This window comes from Pelmatolapia mariae, linkage group LG13 (genome assembly GCF_036321145.2).
Source record: "Pelmatolapia mariae isolate MD_Pm_ZW linkage group LG13, Pm_UMD_F_2, whole genome shotgun sequence".
NCBI classification, from domain to species: domain Eukaryota; kingdom Metazoa; phylum Chordata; class Actinopteri; order Cichliformes; family Cichlidae; genus Pelmatolapia; species Pelmatolapia mariae.
The window spans coordinates 9,358,171-9,378,466 of NC_086238.1; the positions used below are offsets into that span (position 1 = coordinate 9,358,171).

The 20,296-nt window shown below is 41.8% G+C and overlaps 1 protein-coding gene across 1 annotated transcript in view; it reads left to right on the plus strand.

Annotated features, from left to right (window-relative positions):
• lrmda (leucine rich melanocyte differentiation associated) overlaps positions 1–20,296 on the plus strand; it is a 203,676-nt gene that overhangs the window by 158,375 nt on the left and 25,005 nt on the right. The window contains exon 6 of the mRNA XM_063491721.1: positions 18,286–18,370. Within this exon, the coding sequence (XP_063347791.1) occupies positions 18,286–18,370 (85 nt within the window). The remainder of the gene's footprint in view (positions 1–18,285; positions 18,371–20,296) is intronic.

Below are 20,296 nucleotides of genomic sequence, written 5' to 3' on the forward strand. Positions count from 1 at the left end.
TAGGCATTATCAAAGCTGATAATGACAGACAGCCACTGGCAGACAGAGATGACTGTGCTAGACTATCCTAGATGATAACAAGTAATAAATCAAACCTCATTTTTGAGTGTGGAAGATGTGAACGTCATCTGCCTGAATGTACATGCGTAGTCCACTTGGTTACAAAAAACTGGCTGATAATGAAATTTATGTCACTGGGACCCAAGCGTACCCTACAGCAGCGGTCCCCAACCTTTTTTGCGCCACGGACCGGTTTATGCCCGACAATATTTTCACGGACCGGCCTTTAAGGTGTCGCGGATAAATACAACAAAATAAAACTAGTACCGGTACCGAAAAAAAGAAGATTTATTCATAACACACGTGAAAAGACCCAGGAAAACCGAGTTAACGATAAAAACGATAACAAAATAACGCTGAAAACCGATAAAAACCCTGAAAACCATACATTTCACACCTGAGCCTCAACTCTCGCGGCCCGGTACCAAACGACTCACGGACCGGTACCGGTCCGAGGCCCGGGGATTGGGGACCGCTGCCCTACAGTACTAGCAGATGCAGGAACTATCGAGTGCCGGTATAAGATCTGAGTCTACATGAAAGGCAGGATAGAACCTGGACAGGTCTTTAGTGTGTCGCAGAGAAACAAAAAAACCTGCATGCTCACATCCCACATCTCACAGTCGATTTAGTTTTTTCCTTAATCACCAGTTAACTTAATGTGCACGTCTTTGGATTCTGGGAGGAAACTGGAGCACCTGCAGGGAGAGCGTGCAAACTTCATATAGAAAGGCCCCAGTTAACCAGCAGGTTTGAACCTGTTCTGATCAGTGCCTCTGCAATGCATGCTGGCCACCCTTTAATGGCTCACACTCTAATCCTAACCAGTGCGCAGGCTGGGCACAGAGTTGCAAACTCTGCAGGTCAGATTGATTGCACCAAAGGTGGGGGTGTGGGGGTGGGGCATGTTCACAGTTGCACTACTGACCTTCTATGGCACGATAGCTTTTCTACTGTAAACCAGGTTATATCCAGGTCTCATCACCAGTGGTGATCCTCGGCACAAACAATCAGTTTGACACAGAATTTGATGTTTTCTCTTTGTGCAATTTCGTGGTCCACTGTAAAATCACAAATGTGCACATGCACGTAGTTCTTTTTGATCACACCTCATAGTACACATTATATACAGTTGGTCCAAGCATGCCTGCCTGGATATAAATTCAGTAAGAATACTACTGAAAACTCATTAAATACATCATCATTGAAAGACTTTTGGGTGTTTTACCGACATGTATTACAGGAATAACTGCTCTGACCTTATGTCTAATCACTTTTCTTTGGGTTTTTGTATGTATTTACCTTTCATCTGATTGAAGTCTGTTAAGGCAGAACATTATTAAAATGTGAGTGGAATCTGCTAGCTTCATCAGCTCCTTGAGGCGCCTTAATGTTGTGATTTGGTGCTATATAAATAAAATGAAATTGAAATTGGACCTTGGTCAAAAGTATATCATTTCACTTGTGACTGGATGGCATTTTTCCTTAGTTTTTCCATTGTTCCTATGTGTCCTCACAAGCAGCGGGCCATCCTGCTGGGTACTGAGTGAGTGAGTGAATGAGTGATGGGCATTTGTTGCACTGCTCTCTGACTAAACTAAAGAAAAGGAGACTCATTCCTCTGCCTGCCATTGCCAGCTGTGAGTGGTTGTCAGGGTTGGGGCTGGTCCAGGGCCTGCTAATGGTGCTGTCTGTCTCAGTCAAGTACTTGAGCTCTTGAGTCCCTCAAGGCACACCAAGCTCTAAAGTTTGACTGGAATTAGGCACCAGGTGAATGCACAGAGGGCGACTAGGCTGCCATGGTTGCAATCAGTGCAACATTACAAACACAGTTCATGTCTTGAGAGGCTCTTTCTGAAGATGTTTTCTTAACCACTTAAAGGCTGAATGTCGAGTTAATCGTTTGTGCAAACCAGTGGATTTCTGAAAAAAAAGGTTGGTAAACAAATTATACAGCATGTATGTTTTATACCGGTTGGATTAAATATTGATTATCATACCAAAAGGACCCCCACGTCCCCAAAACACAAAGGACAAAAAACATAAAAATAAAACAGAGACTGAGGAGGGGTCCCAGAGGCTTCCACAAACAAACAACACTAATTCAATGCTTCACTGACACAAAAGCGCATTCAATCAAACGCCAAATAACATCCTTGTCAAGCATCTGGTAAATGGGTTATTTGGCATCTTAAACAACAAGTTGCAGTTCAGGGCCATTCAGTTTGTCAGCAGACACTACTGGCATGCTGTCTGGGGATGAGAAGCTTAGCAAAACAAAAAAAAGGAGGCTGCAGGGGAGCACTGGGGCAACCGGAGAGTTTAAGACCTGCAGTGTAGCTATTACAGGATGTCAGAAAATGTGCTTAATTGAAAATGATTAGAGCTTGCGTAAAAGCCGATCAAGTCAGGGTTTGGGGAGAAAGCGCAATTGTCCTGCATAATCCTGCCTCATTCTGTTCTTTCATCTGGATGAAGAGATCAAAAAAGAAAGGATTTGTAAGGGCCAGACCTCCCTTCGCTACAGCCGCTGAGCTCAGCTCCTCTCTTTGCTTTGCTTCTTTTCAAATGTACTTCCTCTCTCGCACCCTCCGTGATGCGTGTTTCTTTTTGTCTTCTGCGACACCCGTCATTTGTTCCAATGCACGCAGAAGTCAGCAAGCATTCATATGTATTTTAGCTGCAATATCTGCATGCTTTGCATTAAGTTGTGAATCACGAAGAGGGGCCTGTGTGACAGCATGTTTAGAGATTGCACGGTGTTGCTCTTCATTATGAGACTTCAAAGGGACACATACAAACCCACACGTAAACTATGAGCTGTACTTCCTTTATGCATCTTCCAGAAAAGGAAAAAAAAAATTAAGAAAAAAAAACGAGGATAGAAAGCAGTCTGAAATGAAAGCTAGAGGGGCCTAGAGAGAGTCAAAGAGAGACACACATGGAGGAATCAGCTGTGTGCTGAATGGATCTGAGTTGGGGGAGAACGCTGCCCTTATGCCCTCTCTTTGAAGTGAGGCACAGGCCGTATGTACAGGCCCCAGAGAGGGGCACGTCTACATCCCCCCCATAGGCTGGCTGAAGGCGGCAGTCCATGTGGAGCGCGAGATACAGAGAAAAGAGCGAAGCTTTCCAACTAGGCAGCTTCCTCTCTGCGCTTTGTCTTCACCTGCATCAGAGTTATTTTGTCAAGAGAAAGCTTGGAGAATTGAGCTCTGCCATTCCTGATTTAATGCCTGCATTATTTTAAGGTTATAAGATGCTATTTTAAAATGTGTTTTATGTGATTAAGACTGATGTATAAAAAGGCAGTAGTCTAACAAAGTTTTAATGATTTTTTTTTTAGCATGTTGGACAGATTTAGAAGTGATAGCATGCGCATGCAGCTCATTCAAATCCTCTCTATAATGGCCCTGAGTATTTACCTTAAGATAAATTCTCCTAAACAGAAACATGAGTGATGGGCGTTTAGTTCTCATCTCAACAAATATGTTTAAACCAGCGAGTGAAGAGGGAGGGCGTCCATTTATGTTGAGTGCAGCACCGTTAACCGCTAGCTCGATTAGCAAGGAGGGAGAAAAAACTCGGAGCAGATGATCTCCGTCACTGTAAAGTCACACTGTTGCTCTTAGCTGTCGAAGCTGCACTCACAGGACCCTCGTTGTAAACACACGCACGCGCGCTTTGATGGGCTGTTCTCAGCTTGTGCACCCAACACTCGGCTCGTGGGTTGGGTGGGATGCGGAGAGACGGTGTGAGGTCTTGTCTGGTCCGAGCAACTCTTGCTCTGCTCTGGCCTCGGGGAATGTTTGGCGTGAGATAAGGCTGTGTTTGAAGAGGAGCTCCAGATGCTCGTATATTACAGGTTGTCTTGTCATGCCACAGATAAAGCCTCAGAGAAGCTCCTGTCGCCAAGCTGTACCACACACAGACACACACTCACAGTGAAGATAAACGTTTACAGGAAGCATTCACCCTTCGACAGTGTCGTGCTGTGAACGTCAGGGCTGTCATAGCTCGACCATTTTTAGGCTGCGGCTCATGTCTGCAGCATCTACATTTTGACACTGGCTTACATCCTGTATATCCCTTCTTATAAACACATGATTATATTCCCCTAGCTTTGAGATAGCGCTCTAGTTTTAAATATATAATTAGCCTTAACAAACATTGACTGCTAGTTACTCTCGAAAAGGACATGGGAGGGGGGAAAGGGTTTATTCTGGTTTCTGAGATTTGATTTGGTCACTGTGTACTGCCAGTTGGCCGTCCAGTGTCTTTTCACACTTAATAAAACAAAAGTGCAGTCTTAATAATTTCAATTTCTAGTCTTAAAGTGATGTTACTATGCCTAGCGTTTATTTTAATAAACCTGGAAATAGCTTTTACTGTAGGTCAGATTTTAAGTCTTGGCTTCAGTGTACTCTCAGCATGTAACCTGTTGAAATATCTCCTTGGAAAGCAAAATTGCTTAATTATTTTGGGGGTTCCGTTTGATTGACCGTGTTCTTTGTTGTAAGTCTTGTCTTCTTGCCTCATTAAGAAGGAGAAACGCTAAGGTGTCCCTGTTTTCCATCCGACCTTGAATGAGGTTATACCTCACTAATAGGACAGGAGATAGTGTGTTTGTATAATGCAGAGCCGGGTTTCCCTTTGTCATTTAGTCATGTGTTTGCTAAAGTGGAATGGTATATTGCTCGACATAAAACGTGGCATGTCTTCATTTGTCAGGCTCATAGAGCTGTGAGACAAACGATGTTCAGAGTGTATTTCTGAGGGCCCTCTGAGACCACAGTTGAGCGGTTGCTCACTGGTGCGTTTCTCATGCTAATGTCATGGTCTCACAGTCTATCTGTCACCCCATTACGCTAACATCATTATGCACAGGGGCCTGTCTGTGTCGCTGAAAAGGACAGAATTATTCCTGTCTTATTTTGAAGCAAATTGTTTGGGGAACATTTCTCTCTCTCTCTCTCTCGCTGTCTCTCTCTCTCTTTTTTTTCTAGCGGTAATGGTGGGCCAATCATTTTGCGAGGCTCCAGGTATGCAGATGAATGAGTAGCTATTTGAGCTGTTTGGTGAAAGGAGTTTTTGTATTATTCATGAGAGGGGTGGTGTGTCTGAAAGAGAAAGTGTGTGTGTGTGTCTGTATTAGGGGCCAGTTGGGCTATCAGACACGCATGCATTCACTCTCAGGTACAGTGTACATGCATTGACTATCGCACTAACTCTAAGACAGCCATGCCTCAAAATTGTAGATAAAAATTATGGAAGCTTGTTTCTGCCACTGGAAATAAAAAAACAAAAAAATGTCATCTGTAACTCAAAATTTCAGGTTAGTATCTCAAACATTTGACTTAGTGACTCAATATTTTCAAGTTACTTCCTTTTGAGTCAAAATTTACTTTACTCAAATTTTTAAGATAACTCAAAAATTTCAACTTGGCTCTGCCTGGCAGAAACAAGCTTCCATGTGAACTATATGCTTGTCTTCTATTAGGGATGCCATGTATTCTGAATGGTTGTTGGCTTTCTTGAATACTCAGTTTGAGGCTACTATTAAATATTAATTCCATTTTTTTATTATCATTTTTTTTTACCCGCTGTCAATGCACAATCTCTGCTCAGCCCCATGACATTATTTAATCCTCTAAGTAGCTTGATTTTTATAAATTAGGTGGATCTGCTGTGGCCTTCTCTCCCTCTTCCCCCTTACTCATTTCCTCTAACCCAGTGTAGGTTCAGTCTAAGCTCTCGGTCTTAATACTTTGGTTCTGGGAAAGAACACAAATTCCATGAGTGTGTCAGCTGGTTTGCAGGTCTCCTGCATGTGTGCTGCCTCTCTTTGCGGGAGCGATGCATACACCCACCTGCTAATTGAAAAGCTTCAGTCAGCTCGGCTAACTGAGGAGACAACCCTGGGTTCCTGTAATTGCTCTGGTGACAGTGCTTCACCAAGAAAAAAAAAAAGAAAAGCCTTTCTGTGTCTCTGTGTCATCATTTGCACAGCGTTATGAATAGGTTAATAAAATGAAATACTTTAATTATAGCTTACTTGCCATATTGTTAATGGTGCCAGTGTGGCTCAATTGAATAATACAGTTTCTACTATTAATTATCTGAAAGTGAACTTGTTAAAATGATATTTTACAGCCCCTTGATAAAATTATCGCTAGAGGCAATGTAATGATAGACAGACAAAGGCCATGCACGAATTATCATAAACTATTAGCTTGTTTCCAAAGGGTTTTATGTTAATCTTTTAGTGCTTAAGTACCCTGCAATTAACATATCAGGAGGAGCTGCCTTCCAGCTAGGCTTGCAAATTGAAGTGCTCAGATAAAAAAGCTATTGAGATGAAACCCTGAAAGAGAAGAGGAGCTATCGCACTGAAGTGTGCTGGAATTTTTACTCGTGCGCTTGTGTGTCTGTGCGCACATTTGTGAGAGAGGGAGAGAGCGATAGAGAGACCAAGAGCACTGAGACAAAGAATGAGTGAAAAAGAGAGCAAGATGCCGTGAGAGTGTCTGTGATCAAGGATGTATAACAATTCCATTATCTCTCGGGTGATGACATGAGATGTCTCTTTCAGGCCTCTCTCCCTTTGTCTAATGCTGCACAGTGTGTGAGGTATAGCTGGAATGAAATGGCTCTCATTGGCTACGATGGCGGCATCTGATGGAATGTGTTTACACATCAGGCTAGTGGCTTGATATGTAAATGCAGCTCGCTGAAAAGGCTACAGGGAGATATGGTTCATTGTTGGGTCCTCGCAGCCTGCTTTTCCTTTTATGCTAAGCACAATTGTATCCACTGAGCGAGCATCTTGTAAAACACCCGTTGCCTTTGGTGAGTTAAACCCACAGAGGAGACCCATGCTTTGGAAGATATGCATGTTTTATAGGGTAATTGGCAGCGTTGCTTTGCTCTGCGTTCTTTGTAGTTGACACATGGCACCATTTACGTTTATTACAATTAAAAGAAAATGCCCATAAAGCATGTGTTGACAAAAGAAGAGGGTAATTATTCCTCCGAGTATTATCTTCAGATTATTTCTTCCAGGAAAATGTATTATATATTTTAAACTGATACTGATTCTTTTCTTCTTCTTGTTATTTTATGTTATCGGGCTTGTAGTGTTTAAAAAAGACTTGTGTTTGTCATCCACACTGTAGGAATTAATTCACAGTGTGTGCAAACAGTGAGTTGTTGGACTTTTATCCTAATAGACATTCTAATAGACATCGGTCCTGACTCTGTGAAACCATATTGCCCATAGAGTGTTGTGATATTTTCCTCCATCACCCAAAGATGGATGACTCCACTGAGGCCCTAATCTCATGTTAAAGATTTGTTGGCCTCTAGGAGTCAGGCCTAGCATTGAGGTGCCTCACCTGATTTATATTCACTGGCACTGGAAGGAGAGCCAAGTGCACTATCTGCAAAGCAGATGCTGCGGCAGTGCCCTGGTATTAGGACTTATATTTCACCTGAAATAAAACCTCTGAGCAAGGTTGTGTCCTCGAACCGCCTCTTCTTTCTCTTTTTTTTCCATCTTTTATTGGCTCTCGTCTTCTTCTTCTTCTAACATTTACTTTTAGTAAACTTTCATGTATACGATAACCTGACCAAATAACCATTATGTCTGCAGTGGTTAATAGCAGAGGAAAAAGCATTTTGCAACAACCTTTAAATTTTTTCTCCTGTGGCTGGATACGAAATCAGAAAGCTGAGGCAAAAATAAGGCCCATCGCCAGCCAAAATGCGGATGAGCGTCGCCTTTAAAACCAAATTCTTGTCTGTCAGCTCCTGTAGTTTATGGGGGAGAGATTACAAAGCTACCGATACAATAAATTAAACTGATGGACAGAATTATGCCCAGTGCTTCCTGCTCTCCCCAATGACGCACACTAACTTAGCGCTGCCTGACAATGAGTATGATTTAACACCCGAGCAAGAGCGGAGAGAGGAGAAACATTCACAGGCAGAGGCACCTAGGCCTCTCACTTTGGCCCACAGCCTAGTGAATAAAACTCTGCTTTAATTCACCCACAAACGTGTCGCCATTAAAAGCCTAAGAATAGGGATTGCAGATCATAAATACTCTCTGATTTATTAGCTGACAACAAAGAACATAAGCCCAGCCAAGGAGAGGGAGATTGTTTGACAGAGTCTTGTCAAGGGGAGAAAAAGAGAGGAAAAACACACTCGTTCTCTCATTCTCACTCGCAGACACTCTTAGCTAAATCTGACCAAGGATGTAGCCCAGCCCTATCTCCTGCAGCAGTGCAGGAGCAGATGTGTCTGCTCTCTTCTCAATGTGTGACAGACAGAAAAGATAAACAGAGAGAAAGGCTGAGAGGGAGGAAGAGACGGAGGGAGGGAGGTAAAGAGACCAGGAGCTGGCACGGCACTGGCTAATTTATCTCGCTGAGAGACAGATTAAAGAGAGAGGAGAGTGAAACAAAGTTCCACTGGCTTAATCAGCGGACAGCCTGCTAGCAGAAGACATGATAAATCAGAGCAGGCTCGGTCCTGGAGAAAGCCTTTGCTCTGGGAGGGAATGGGAGACATCCTCAGCCAAACAGCAGTATCTTTTACATGGGCTGTTGTGAATAGCGGCTCGTGAACCTGCGATGGTGTATACGTGCAATCGATACTCGTTGCTATTGTTTGAACAAACATTGTTGTACAGTAGTCGTCGGCTGTTACATCGCTCCAACGCTGTTATTTTTAGGCGCGGGTGAACAATCCTGCTCGCTGGTGTTGTGTAAACAGGACAAAAGGACATGAAGGGCCTTATGTTTCCCCCTCAGTTTTTCTGTGAAGCCGTGTCTTTCTTTAGCTTTGTGTCTGACAGGGGACTAACCTAAGGGCCTAACCCAGGAAGAGGAAAAGGGGCTTAGATATCCCTGTGTCATTAGTTCACTACGGGGTCACAGCTGGGCCACTCAGAGCATGATTACACCCCTTGATTTATCTGCTTTGGAGCCCTAGCACAGATAAATCTCCGAGCTCATCCCCGCCGTGGGATCCTCACTGTCTGATAAACGGCCCAAGCTGAATAAACAACCGCCAAACCCCCCCTCTCACCCTCCACAAACTCCCAAGCCCTCATACATTATGAATAATTCATTCAGGTTGCGAGCTCTGTTAAATGTGTATATTTTCTATGTTAAATGGCAAAGGTGCATCCACGATCTCTATCCAATCCTCGGTGCACATCTTTGATGAAATAGTGAAGAGCCAGAGATTGACCGACATTTTGTTTTGTAGTTTTAAAAAAAGAAAAAATTCCTCACCCACCTCCAGCTGTCGTCCTCGAGCGTTTTCACGTAAATTTGCCTTATGCAAATATGTCATGGGTTTAGTCCCTACCACGGTTCCTGTGTAGATATTGGTCTGTCTGCTACTTTATCACAAAGTTTAAAGTCATTCATTATAGTGACCCCTGCAATAAATTTGCTTAGCAGAAAATTGCCCTCGCTCTCCTGTTTGGTGTGTAGATGTGATCACGAGTGCATTTTAACTTAATTAATTGGCCGTTTCTGTTGACAAGAAATTTATGCAGTAATAATTTGCTCGAAATAGATGCAGAGCGCAGGAAATGAGATATCCATCAGGGCGCTTGTGTTCCGCCAGCTGCACCGCGGCTAATATGAAAGTATTTCAGGCTGCTCAGACCCTGCTGTTTGCGCAGTCAAGATTATATATACCCACGATCCATTGCCTGCCTCAGAGGCGCTCATGGAGGTCTATGATAACAAAGACTATGTGATTTATGGCCTGCTGTGAAAGCAGAACTTGATGAGATTAAACAATTTCATAGCACGAGTGTTTCTCAGAGGGCCTTCTGATTTGTGGCAGCAACACCGACAGTAAATCAGGTTTATATATCTGAAAGCATGCTCAGCAAAGGAGTGCAATTACTATTTCAGACAGCTACTTTTTATTTAATTTTTTATCCCTGGTTTGTCTCTTTTATTCCTGGCCTGTCACATAGCCACTCACCTTCATAAGTCCTTTTGAAGGAAGGGCTGAAAAAGATTGGGAGGGTGGGAAAGTCAAGGAGGGTTGGAGAGGACGGTGCAGTGGCATGTGCCCTCTGCTATCTCTCCTCGGCAGCTTTTACAGCAACAACAACAACAACCAGGGGAGGACAACAGCCACCAGAAGAAAGACACGGGCATCCACAGAACAGGGGGAAGCACTCCATTTTTAATGCTTTGTTTGCCTGCTGCTCTGTCCCAGTCTGGGTAAATGGAGTAAGCAGAGTGTAATTAGAGAGCTCGGCTCCGCTCCTTTGCCATAAAGATGACATGCTGTAATGATACAGCTTACAGGCCCGCAGAGGGTTCTGTCTTGCGACGGAGCATCTCGGTCGTTTGCTCGTGACTTACGATAGGTGTGGAGGATGACAGCGTTATCGTTGCGACGTAGCGATTCTGAGATGCGGATGTGGGGGAACTTCCTGTGAGAGGTTGTCAGAGATTGGAGGCAAGCGAGAGATGGATACAGAGCGTTTTAATCATCTGTTTTTACAGGATGTGTCTAATATTTTCAAATGAAAATAAAGGCCAGCCTAATTATGTGGTGGTCTGATCTGTCACAATCATAGGCAAAATCGTGTTTGTGTGCTGAAAAACAAACCACAAAACCTCGCCGAAAATAAGGCGCCGTTTTTTTTTTTGTTTAATTAAGAAAAGAAGTCATGCTACTGAATGTTTTGCTTGGAGTTCAAGTCAGATTTCTTTCATTTAGATGCCAGAGCTTGAACTGTATTTATGTCACACAAGTCGAAATCTGTATTAATCAACTAATCAGTTTTGAGTTTTGGCCTGAATGTAAGTGAACACTGAAATAGATGTGCATTAGTGTTTCGTGCATTAAAAAAATATTTTGTGTGTGTGTGTGTGTGTGTTTGAGGTTTTTATGTGAGTTCCTGCACACATGCAAATTTGTGTGTTTTGAAGTTGCGGTTAAATGTTCAACGGGTGTTTGTGTGTCTGTGTCCTTGGGTGAAGATGTGAGTTGTGCATCTGTCTGCATCATCCCGTATCTTCCCAGAAAACATCAAGAGATCTCATTATTTTGACACATCTCAGGGTTTTTTTTTCCTCCCTTTCCTCTTTTTTCTCTCCATGTGCCTTGAGTCAAAATTAGTTTTCATTCCCTCTGTGATCTTACTGACTGAAGCCGGCTCAAAGTAAAGAAAATCGCAGTCTTCGTAGCAGGGCTGAGTCAAACACACACTTCACACAGCCACAGTCTGAGTTAAGCATTGCTAAGTAACCTTCACATTTCACTCGTGTGAAGAGCTAATTTCCTTTAAGTTCACATGTCACTTTTTGTAGCTCTTTTTGTGGGTCCTCTTCAAATGTCTCTCGGCATCTAATTGCATAGGAAACATTCTAGACAAGCCGGTGTGACAGGCCCGCTCCCAGAGTCTTCAATTATTAAACATCCTACACTCTAGAAAACAGCCTTGACGTTAGATACAGCCCCTAATCGGAACAGAAAGCCTCATGATATGTCACACTCCTGAGTTGCTGTGGTTTTGTGCGTGTGTGTGTGTTTGTGTAGTTTGCCTTAAAACAAGGAAAGATGAAAATATTTCTTTTCACACCAGTTAAATAAGGCAAAACTATGACAAAAATAATTTTTGTCACAGGTAGATCAGAAAGCTCACACCTTACGTTTTTTTTCTCTTGTTTAGTGATAAAAGAAATGGCGCCTGTGGAAATGTGAGAGACAACTGGTTAGGTTTTGCTTAAAAGTTTGACCAAGGTAACAAATTACAGTTTCGACTAATACTTGAAAGATTTCATGATGCTTTTTTTGCGTGTGTGTCTGTCTGTCTTTGCAACTTTGTAGCATTAGCATCTGCGCCTGTGGAAAGGTCAAACTAAACCAAAATAAAAAATAGCTTTAAGCTAATTGTGCTGCATACCTGCAATGAAGACTTTCTGCTTTAAATCACCTGTACTTATCAAGCAAGACGCTCGCCCAAAAGGTCGACGACTCTTTAAATTTCAACCTAAAAACAAACACAGCCTTATTACCATCTGTGAGTCATCGCTGTGGGTGATTAACGTTCAGCGGCACTCAACCTTTGCCTGTCTGACGCTTAGCCGTACACAGAACTGCAGGTTTTACTGTTGCCGGTTCACTCCTTGTGTCTCGTGCCCCGAGCGAAACATCAGTTCCTCTTGTGATCAGTGATCATATGATACGTTTACTCAGAACAAGTTCATTGGAGTAGAACTGGCTAATCATTAAACGCACGCTCAATAGTCTTCCTGCTGGGGAAAACACTGCTGTTCTGCTCACAAGTGCAGGCACCGTTACATCAAATGTTCTTCCCCCTGCCATCACCCAAGAAAACTGAATTCATTCTTTTCATGCACACTCATTTTATTTTTTTCTTTTCACTACGCACGCTCAGAATCACTGAGGTCTCGTGTAACATGACATGAAAACATCTTAATTAATACACTTCTATTGCAGTCTTCGCCATATTTTGATGCCAAAGTACCCATTTTAATTATTTGACCTCATGCAAAGTGCCGCTCTGGCATCCAAAATAATATCTTGTGCACCAGTGTGATATTCCATTAGATTAGACTTTTCTTTGAGAGCGTACAAATGCCTCTGCTCGATCTCTGGTAGCGAATTAGAGCATTTTCCATTTCATCAGTGCCATTACATGCTGCGAGATGCTCCGAGCCGTTGCTGCTTATTCATTTTTCATTGTTTATTTCTAAAAGTGTTGCATTGTTTGTAACCTCCCCTCTCAAAAAAAAACAAAAAAACTTTAGAAGTGCGAAACACGAATCATAAAAAATTCCATCTAGTGAAGAAATAAACGTGTCATGCCAGCATTAAATGTTGACTCAAATAAGTTCACAAGTTGTGTCTCCTCTGATCTCCAACATGATCAGAAAGCTGCACCAGTTTATAGAGACAAGATGTGAAAAAAGTTCCATGCACAGACACAAAAGAAATATTTTGATATAGACCCAAAGAGAAAACATATCAAAAGACATTTTTATACATGTCTTTTGCAAGCACAAAAAGCAGAAATGGTGTCAAGAGAAAACAAAACAGAAGGCTTGTTTCTTCCAACAATTGCTTTAAGCTACAAAAATCTCCTTGAGTCCCTAGCCTCCCCTCAATGTCAGCCCCCTCCCCTCCCCTCGCCCTCCCTTCCCCTCTCTCCTCTTCATTTCTCTCTTTTCCCCTTTTCCCTCTCTAAGGCAGGACAGGGCCCTCTTTGCACCCTGATAGGTTGCGGGCTGATGCTTAGCAACAACATTCCTGTGCCCTAAGTAGCAGTAAGCCTCTGGCTGAACTCTTTGATGTGGCTGTCAGGCCACATTTATTTCCTTTTAGCACTTTGTCTACTTGTCCAGATGTATAAGGAGATAAAAAGGGCTGGTGTTTACACTGGTCTCCCTCTGTAGCGCGGCTGTAATTAGATTGTATTGCTGGTCAGTCTTAAGGAGGGAGGTGAGGTGAGGCGAGGCAGGAACCAGCTGTGTCAGGATGAGCTGGTCAAAGGGAGACTTCAGAGACAGATCGCCAGAAAGGAAAACAGTGTGTAAGACATGGTGCAACACGGTTGCTTTATGTGCTCACCGCGATGGCCGGTGTCAGATTTGAGAGAAATCTTCTAGATGAACTAATATCTTCATAATGTACTGTAACGTAACGCCCATCAAGATCTCTAATCCGCAGCCAAGCTTGCGAAACTTTGTAAACTTTGTGGCAGTTGCATGTGAAAAACAACTAGATTTGCGTCAGGCTTCCCTGACTCACTTTTTCAGTGTCTCACATTTTGAAGATCCCCACCGTGGAGGTGGTTATGTGCTCCATGTGGCTCTCTTTGTGACTTGCTTTTCTTCTTTTTCCATCCCTCCCCTGTCTTCCTCTTCCTCCTCCCCTCTCTCTCATGATGATATGTTGGAAGTAATAATCACTATTGCCTCTGGGTTTATCAGCATTTATTCACATAACAACACTGAAAAGGAGAAGACAGACAGCACTGGTGTGATGTATTATCTGGTATGGGAATCATCTTTCATAATGACATCCAACGGAGCTTCCTCTCTCCACCTATTCCACTCTCCCGCTTGCACACATACATCTACACACACTTTCTTCATTTCTCTCTCCCTCTTTGCACTCCCCTCTGTCCACCCTTTATTATCACGGAATCCGTGGTGCTCCCAAGCCTGTAAATTTGTGCCACATTATCATAAGCTGTGGTGATAACTCACATTGCACAGAGACAATAATGATGTGAACACTCAGCATATGCCCCGGGCCCAGCAAATTAAAACAATGCTCAGCTTGATGAGCAGACTAATCTGGACAGCAGAGAGAGGAGAGAGAAGAAGGGCGTCCAGGAGCATCTTACATAGACAACACAGCAGCACCTCCCTCTGTTCAGTGTAGGTACAGCTGGAGAAATCAAGCCAAAGAGCCAGAGGGAGAGAAAGAAATGATACAGGAAAGAGGGAACAGAGGGAGATGGAGTGTAAATGAAGTCCTTGTTTTGAAAATGTGAAAAGGACACGATGGGACAGGTCGCATGTTTAGTACATAGGAGGTTTCTGATTTGACAGAAAGTTTGCAAACCCTTTGTAATATAAAGGATTCCTGCATTAATTAATCAGAAAATGGTGCCCCATGTCTACATCGCAGTCATAATTTCAAACTTAAATGACATTTGGATTTTTTAAATTTTGATTCGTACATCTTGACCACTCACTCACAGCGCAGGCATGAAAAATTAGAAATTAGAAACTTGTAGAACCTTCACCTGAGTCTGACCTCTTCTAAGCTCCCTGGACTGCTGCCCTGTGTTTTCTGTATTGTTCCCTCAGTCGCTGCAAAACATGCTGCTTCAGATTGCAAAGCAGACCCAAACAGCGACGCTCACTTCACCGGACTTCACATTTGAATGCTTTGGTGGTAATGTGCGACACCCCCTTTCCTCTAAACATAGCATTTTGTGTCTCAACAGTCCACTTTACATTGATCCTGAAGTGTTTTTGCTTCATTTGTGAAACACACAGTGTTGGGCTTTGTTTTGTTTATATATGTGTCTGCAAAATGGTAGGTTGCTTAATAGCTTCCTTCAATAGCCACCTGTCTTACTCAGTGCTTATCTTAGAAATTTAACAAATTGTAGAGATACCTCCTGGTGGTCCTTTTTCACCTTTTCCAGGATTGCATATCGTGCTCTTGGTCTGAACACTGCAGGACACATACTTGCATAGAGAGTAAGCAACAATCCTGAATATTCTCCAATCGCAGCCAGCTTGTTTATTGTTTCTTGATGAGCATCTCAATCTGTGGAAATGCTTTTTGCAGCCTTTTCCAGCTTTGTGCATCAATAAAATGCTTTAAATGTGTTTTTCTTGAGGTATGATTCACGTCAGTCTTTTTAGGAGGAGCAGACTTTGACAGTACAGACATTGTGTGACCTTATAACAAACAGCTCCTTACAGTAATTGGAGCACCAAACTCTGAGCAGCATTGGAATTGGGGTTCACTTAGTTTCTCCAACCTACTTTCTAAATATGTTTAATAAAGGCACCAAAAGTTTTCTGTTATTAGTTTAATCAGAGTTTCTTTGTTTTTGGATTTTCATTGTAATGGACCATGCTTTATGAGTAGCCAGTTTAGAAATACTGGTGGAAAAAAACACTTGTTAAAAGTGTTAAAACATAAAGCTATTAATCCTCTCGTAGCAAGTACAGAAAAATCGTCCTCCATTTGTTTCACACGCATGCTTGAGTGCAAATGTCAAGGGCTAATGATGAAGATCTGAGGGTTTAAAGGGGAAGATCGAGACAAGTGGAAGTTGGAGTTACAACAGCCACCTATGGGTCAGCTGTGTGATCAGCAGGCATTACAGCGAGGAGGTAAAGTAGTGGTGTCATATCACTGGGGTGGAGTTGGTTTCAGCACTGAAAACAAGGTGACTAATGTCCCATAGGACCACAGCCAGAGTGCTAAGCTCCATCTAGTATTCACCACACCGAAGTAGTGCTCCCTTGTTCTCATCCAGCACCCCCTATATCATCTGCGGGTGGTGCTGTTAATAATGTGGCAACCCGGAAGATTAATTGTGGCCGAGCATCAGGATTAGGAGGGGATTTTTGTGGGCCAAGCAGGCCTAAAGGGGCCCAGGCTTGTGATCTTTCATGCAGACCAGGAAATGAGGCAAGCAGGGGGCGCAACTCTATGGTGGCCCAGACATGCATAAAGGTAGATCAGACAGCTCACAATTCCCGTCTTAATGCCTGAGTCGCTTGTTTCTTTTCCTATGAAGTGACATAGACGAACACTGAGTGTGTTTGTACTCATTGGTAATATGAGTTGCAAACCAAAATGGCAAAATTCAAAGATAGGAAAATGCTAAATAAACCTTGATACATGTCTCAAAAATGAGATGGGTGGTGATCATTTTGCTGCAGGATCTTTAGTCTCAGTCCAATCCCATTTGTTTTGCTAGTGCAATGCTATAAATACCCAACTGTTTTCCTTACATGTCAGGTGACAGTAGTTACTGAGTACAATATGTTCATATTTTTAGTTCTTTTACTTCATAAATATACATCGCAGAAGCAGGGGAGTGATCTGTGACATTTCTTAGGAGGTTTTAGCAGCAGGTCTGCTGTCAAAACTATGTTCTTCTCTTAAGCAGTATTTTTTTTTTCAAAAGCTGACTCTCCAGCATACATGTAGCAAGGCCTTTAAAATAGGCGCATTTTGTCTTCTTTTTTTTCCCCTTGGTATAATATGAGACACATGCTGGCCAGACCTTAATGCCTTTCAGAGATGCTATCTGAAAAGCACATTATGTGATCGTTTTCAGTTCACATTGCTCTCTTTGCCGATGAAGAATATGGTTCCATTTAACAGTGCAGACCATTCCATTTCTCAAGGTTATGCATGGGCATGTAGAGGAACAACAATAAAAGTGGGAAAAATGCAGCTCCAAACCATCTCTAATATGTATTTGTCAGTTGAGTCTCTTGCTATGATTAAAGGCCTAGTGAATTCCTTCCTGCAAGAAAGGAAAGTATTTCTGCAAAGGCATCAGATATCGCTGTGTCATGATAAACTGCCTGCTCCGCTAGCTAAAAGGCTAAGGGGGAAAAAAAGAGAATGTTTTGGACCTTGAAAGTGCACCAAAAGAATAACAACACACAAACTGTTGACCCGTGTGGGAATACCGTCTCATGACATAGAGGCCACTGTTTTCTCTTTGTCCCAAACCCGCATTCATCACACACGTTTAGCCTGAACCTCTGACTGTGCTCACAGTCAGAGGTTCAGTCCAGTTTTGCAGCTAAGAATGTATGAAAAAATCACATTTCAGTTGTAGGACAATAAATAAGATAAAGAAGTTAAACAAAGAGAAGTATGTATCATGTAGTTTGCATTCACACTTTCTAGTGTGGAAAGGTTATTTCGTGCGATTTTATATTACCCTCATGTTACTGTTGTACTTTGCATGTTCAGAGGTCATATCTGGGTGAATGTTAAAACCTCCCTATTAGGTTATGCTATAAATCAGGTGTCACCAGGTCATCTCATAGACTTCATTAGAAAAGTTGTTTTGGTCTCTGGTTTGAAGATTATATTTATGAAGCCTAATGTGTTTGTTGCATTTAAACGTGTCACATCAACAAATTCTAGTATTAGATTAAGATGATTTGATTTTGCAAAGATTGAATCGCTTTCTGTACAGGTGTATCAGTACAGGTGTAAGACAGACACGGAGATCTGTTAGCATAATATACCACATAGCAACCTATTTGATTTGTCAGATAATTCCATTATAAATGAGTCGACTCCATGAACAGGGTTTAAAGGTCCAGTTTGGGGATTCAAATTAGCAGCAATCTCACCCAGAGGTCAGCTAGCAGCTATAGAGAAATGACTGACACTCAAAGCAAGCCCTTAATCTTAGTATAATATAAACGGATAAGTTAAATTAGGAAAACACCACTGAAGGTGATTAATCCATGCTGTTAAACCTTGTCCCTATGAGAAGAATTTTTTTTGTCATAAAATATAAATAAAATAAAATGAACTTTAGAACAAAGACTGCCACATGGCATTATTTTTTAACCATGTGACAGTGGTTTGCTGCTTGCTTGCTATAACTTTTTGGCTAATTCTTTTTCTACATTCCTTTTCTGCTAGTCACTTAATGAGGCTGGATCAGAGAGCCACCCACTGCCCTATTCGCCTCTACCTCGAGGATCCAGAGATCCCATGACCCACAAAGGTAAGAAAAATATTTATTTTCTTCAAAATTAAGATAAACATTGAGATCCTGGTTCTATAGATTATGTAAATGAGTCATAACGCTAACAGCAGCAGAGAGTGGGAATCTATTGAACTTGAAACTGAGTTGAAGTTATCTATTCTTATTGATCTCTTCTCATCCGTGTGATGTGTTGATAGTGGGAATAAATCTGAGTAATCTCAGCTAACTCTGATCTGAGTGTAAGCGTGGGAGCATGCAGTACATATACAGAATGAAGCATCCTTGATCTGTTGATACTAGACATTGATTAGGCCTCATATTGACCCAGTGTAGTATGTTGATGTAATTATGTAGCAACTTCTTAACATCAAACACTGCACTCTAGAAAGAATACAACACATTCATTAAAACGATACACTTCTCTAAATTAATGGCGAAGGCCACCTACTGCTTTTGTAGCAGATACTCAGCTGAGACTTTAAGAAAAAAAAAGTGAAGTTCGATATTATTATACTTATCATACCCACAGGTCATTATCCCGTAATCAGCTGAAATGATTTACTGCAACCAAAATTAACTCATTCAATTCATTCCACTTGCATTTTTTATTTTGCATTAATTCACAACAAAAGTCACATCAAGGTGTTTTATATTGTAAGGTAAAGACCCTACAGTAATACAGACATAACCCAACAATGACACCCTATGAGCAAGCACTTGGTGACAGTGGGAAGGAAAAACTCCCTTTTAACAGGAACAAACCTCCAGCAGAACCAGCCTCAGGGAGGGTCGCCCATCTGCCGTGACCGGTTGAAGGTAAAGTGAGGAAAACCAAATGTGCATTTTAGTCAGTTTGTTTGACAATTTAGTGGTTTTCTTAAGAATTAAACTGAAACAAATAAAGGAAGTGAATATATTTTATTTTAATACCACCAGAAACAAAAGTAAAATTCTTAAAATGCCCTCTATACACACATTCCAGCTATTAACATAAAGTAACATAAACACAACCTATGCTTCAGCCACAGTTCCAGAGGTGAGCAGTCTCTTATGGATCCAGCATATGTACGACATATGGAGGTGCAAGACCATTTAAGGCTTTAAATGCAAACAGTAGCACTGTATACTGGATTCTGTAGTGCAAATGGAGCCCGTGTCAGTAATGCAATCTTTCTCTTTTTTCTTTCAGTCAGTAATTTTCTGCTGCATTTTTGGACCAATTTTAAGCAAGCAAGAAATGATTTACTAACTCCAGTATACTGTGCATAACAATAGTCCAGTCTACATGTAACAAAAGCATGCAGAAAACTTCTAGAACTGATGGTTTTAGACAAGATTTTAGTCCGTGTCAAATTTGTGTCAAGGATTTTTAAATGGTTAAGGAGCCCAGGTTATCTGTCAACCACATAGTTCATAGTGGAGGGCCTAACGATACGGCTTCTGTTTTGGATTCATTTGACTGTAAAAACTGTGGGATGTTTCTATATCCAAGATGCAGACAGTGAGCCTTTTTATGGAGCAGTGAATTCATAGATTCAAAGGTAACTGCGCAGCAATGAGAGGACACGTGCTGATAGTTTAATAATAAAGATAATTTCAAACATAAAATTTCACAGTCAGCCACCAGTTTTTCTATGTCTTGCAAAAGAAAATAAACATGCGAAGCAGTGTCTTCTATTTTCCAAATTCATGTTTATATATAGACTTTATGGAAACCCAGATTTAAGTAAGCCTGACTCTTGGACTTGGCTTTGTGGAGTTGTTTAAAGCAGAATTAACAGGTAAGTTTGGCTTTTCACAGTAAGTACCCTGTTTCAGGGTTCAGGGTAGTTAACTATTACTTCATGCTTGAGAGATTCATCAATGATGTCACATTGCAAAATATTTGTGATGAGCTGACAACCACTATAGTAGCATTACTTATCAGTTGCGAGTGCTTCTAGG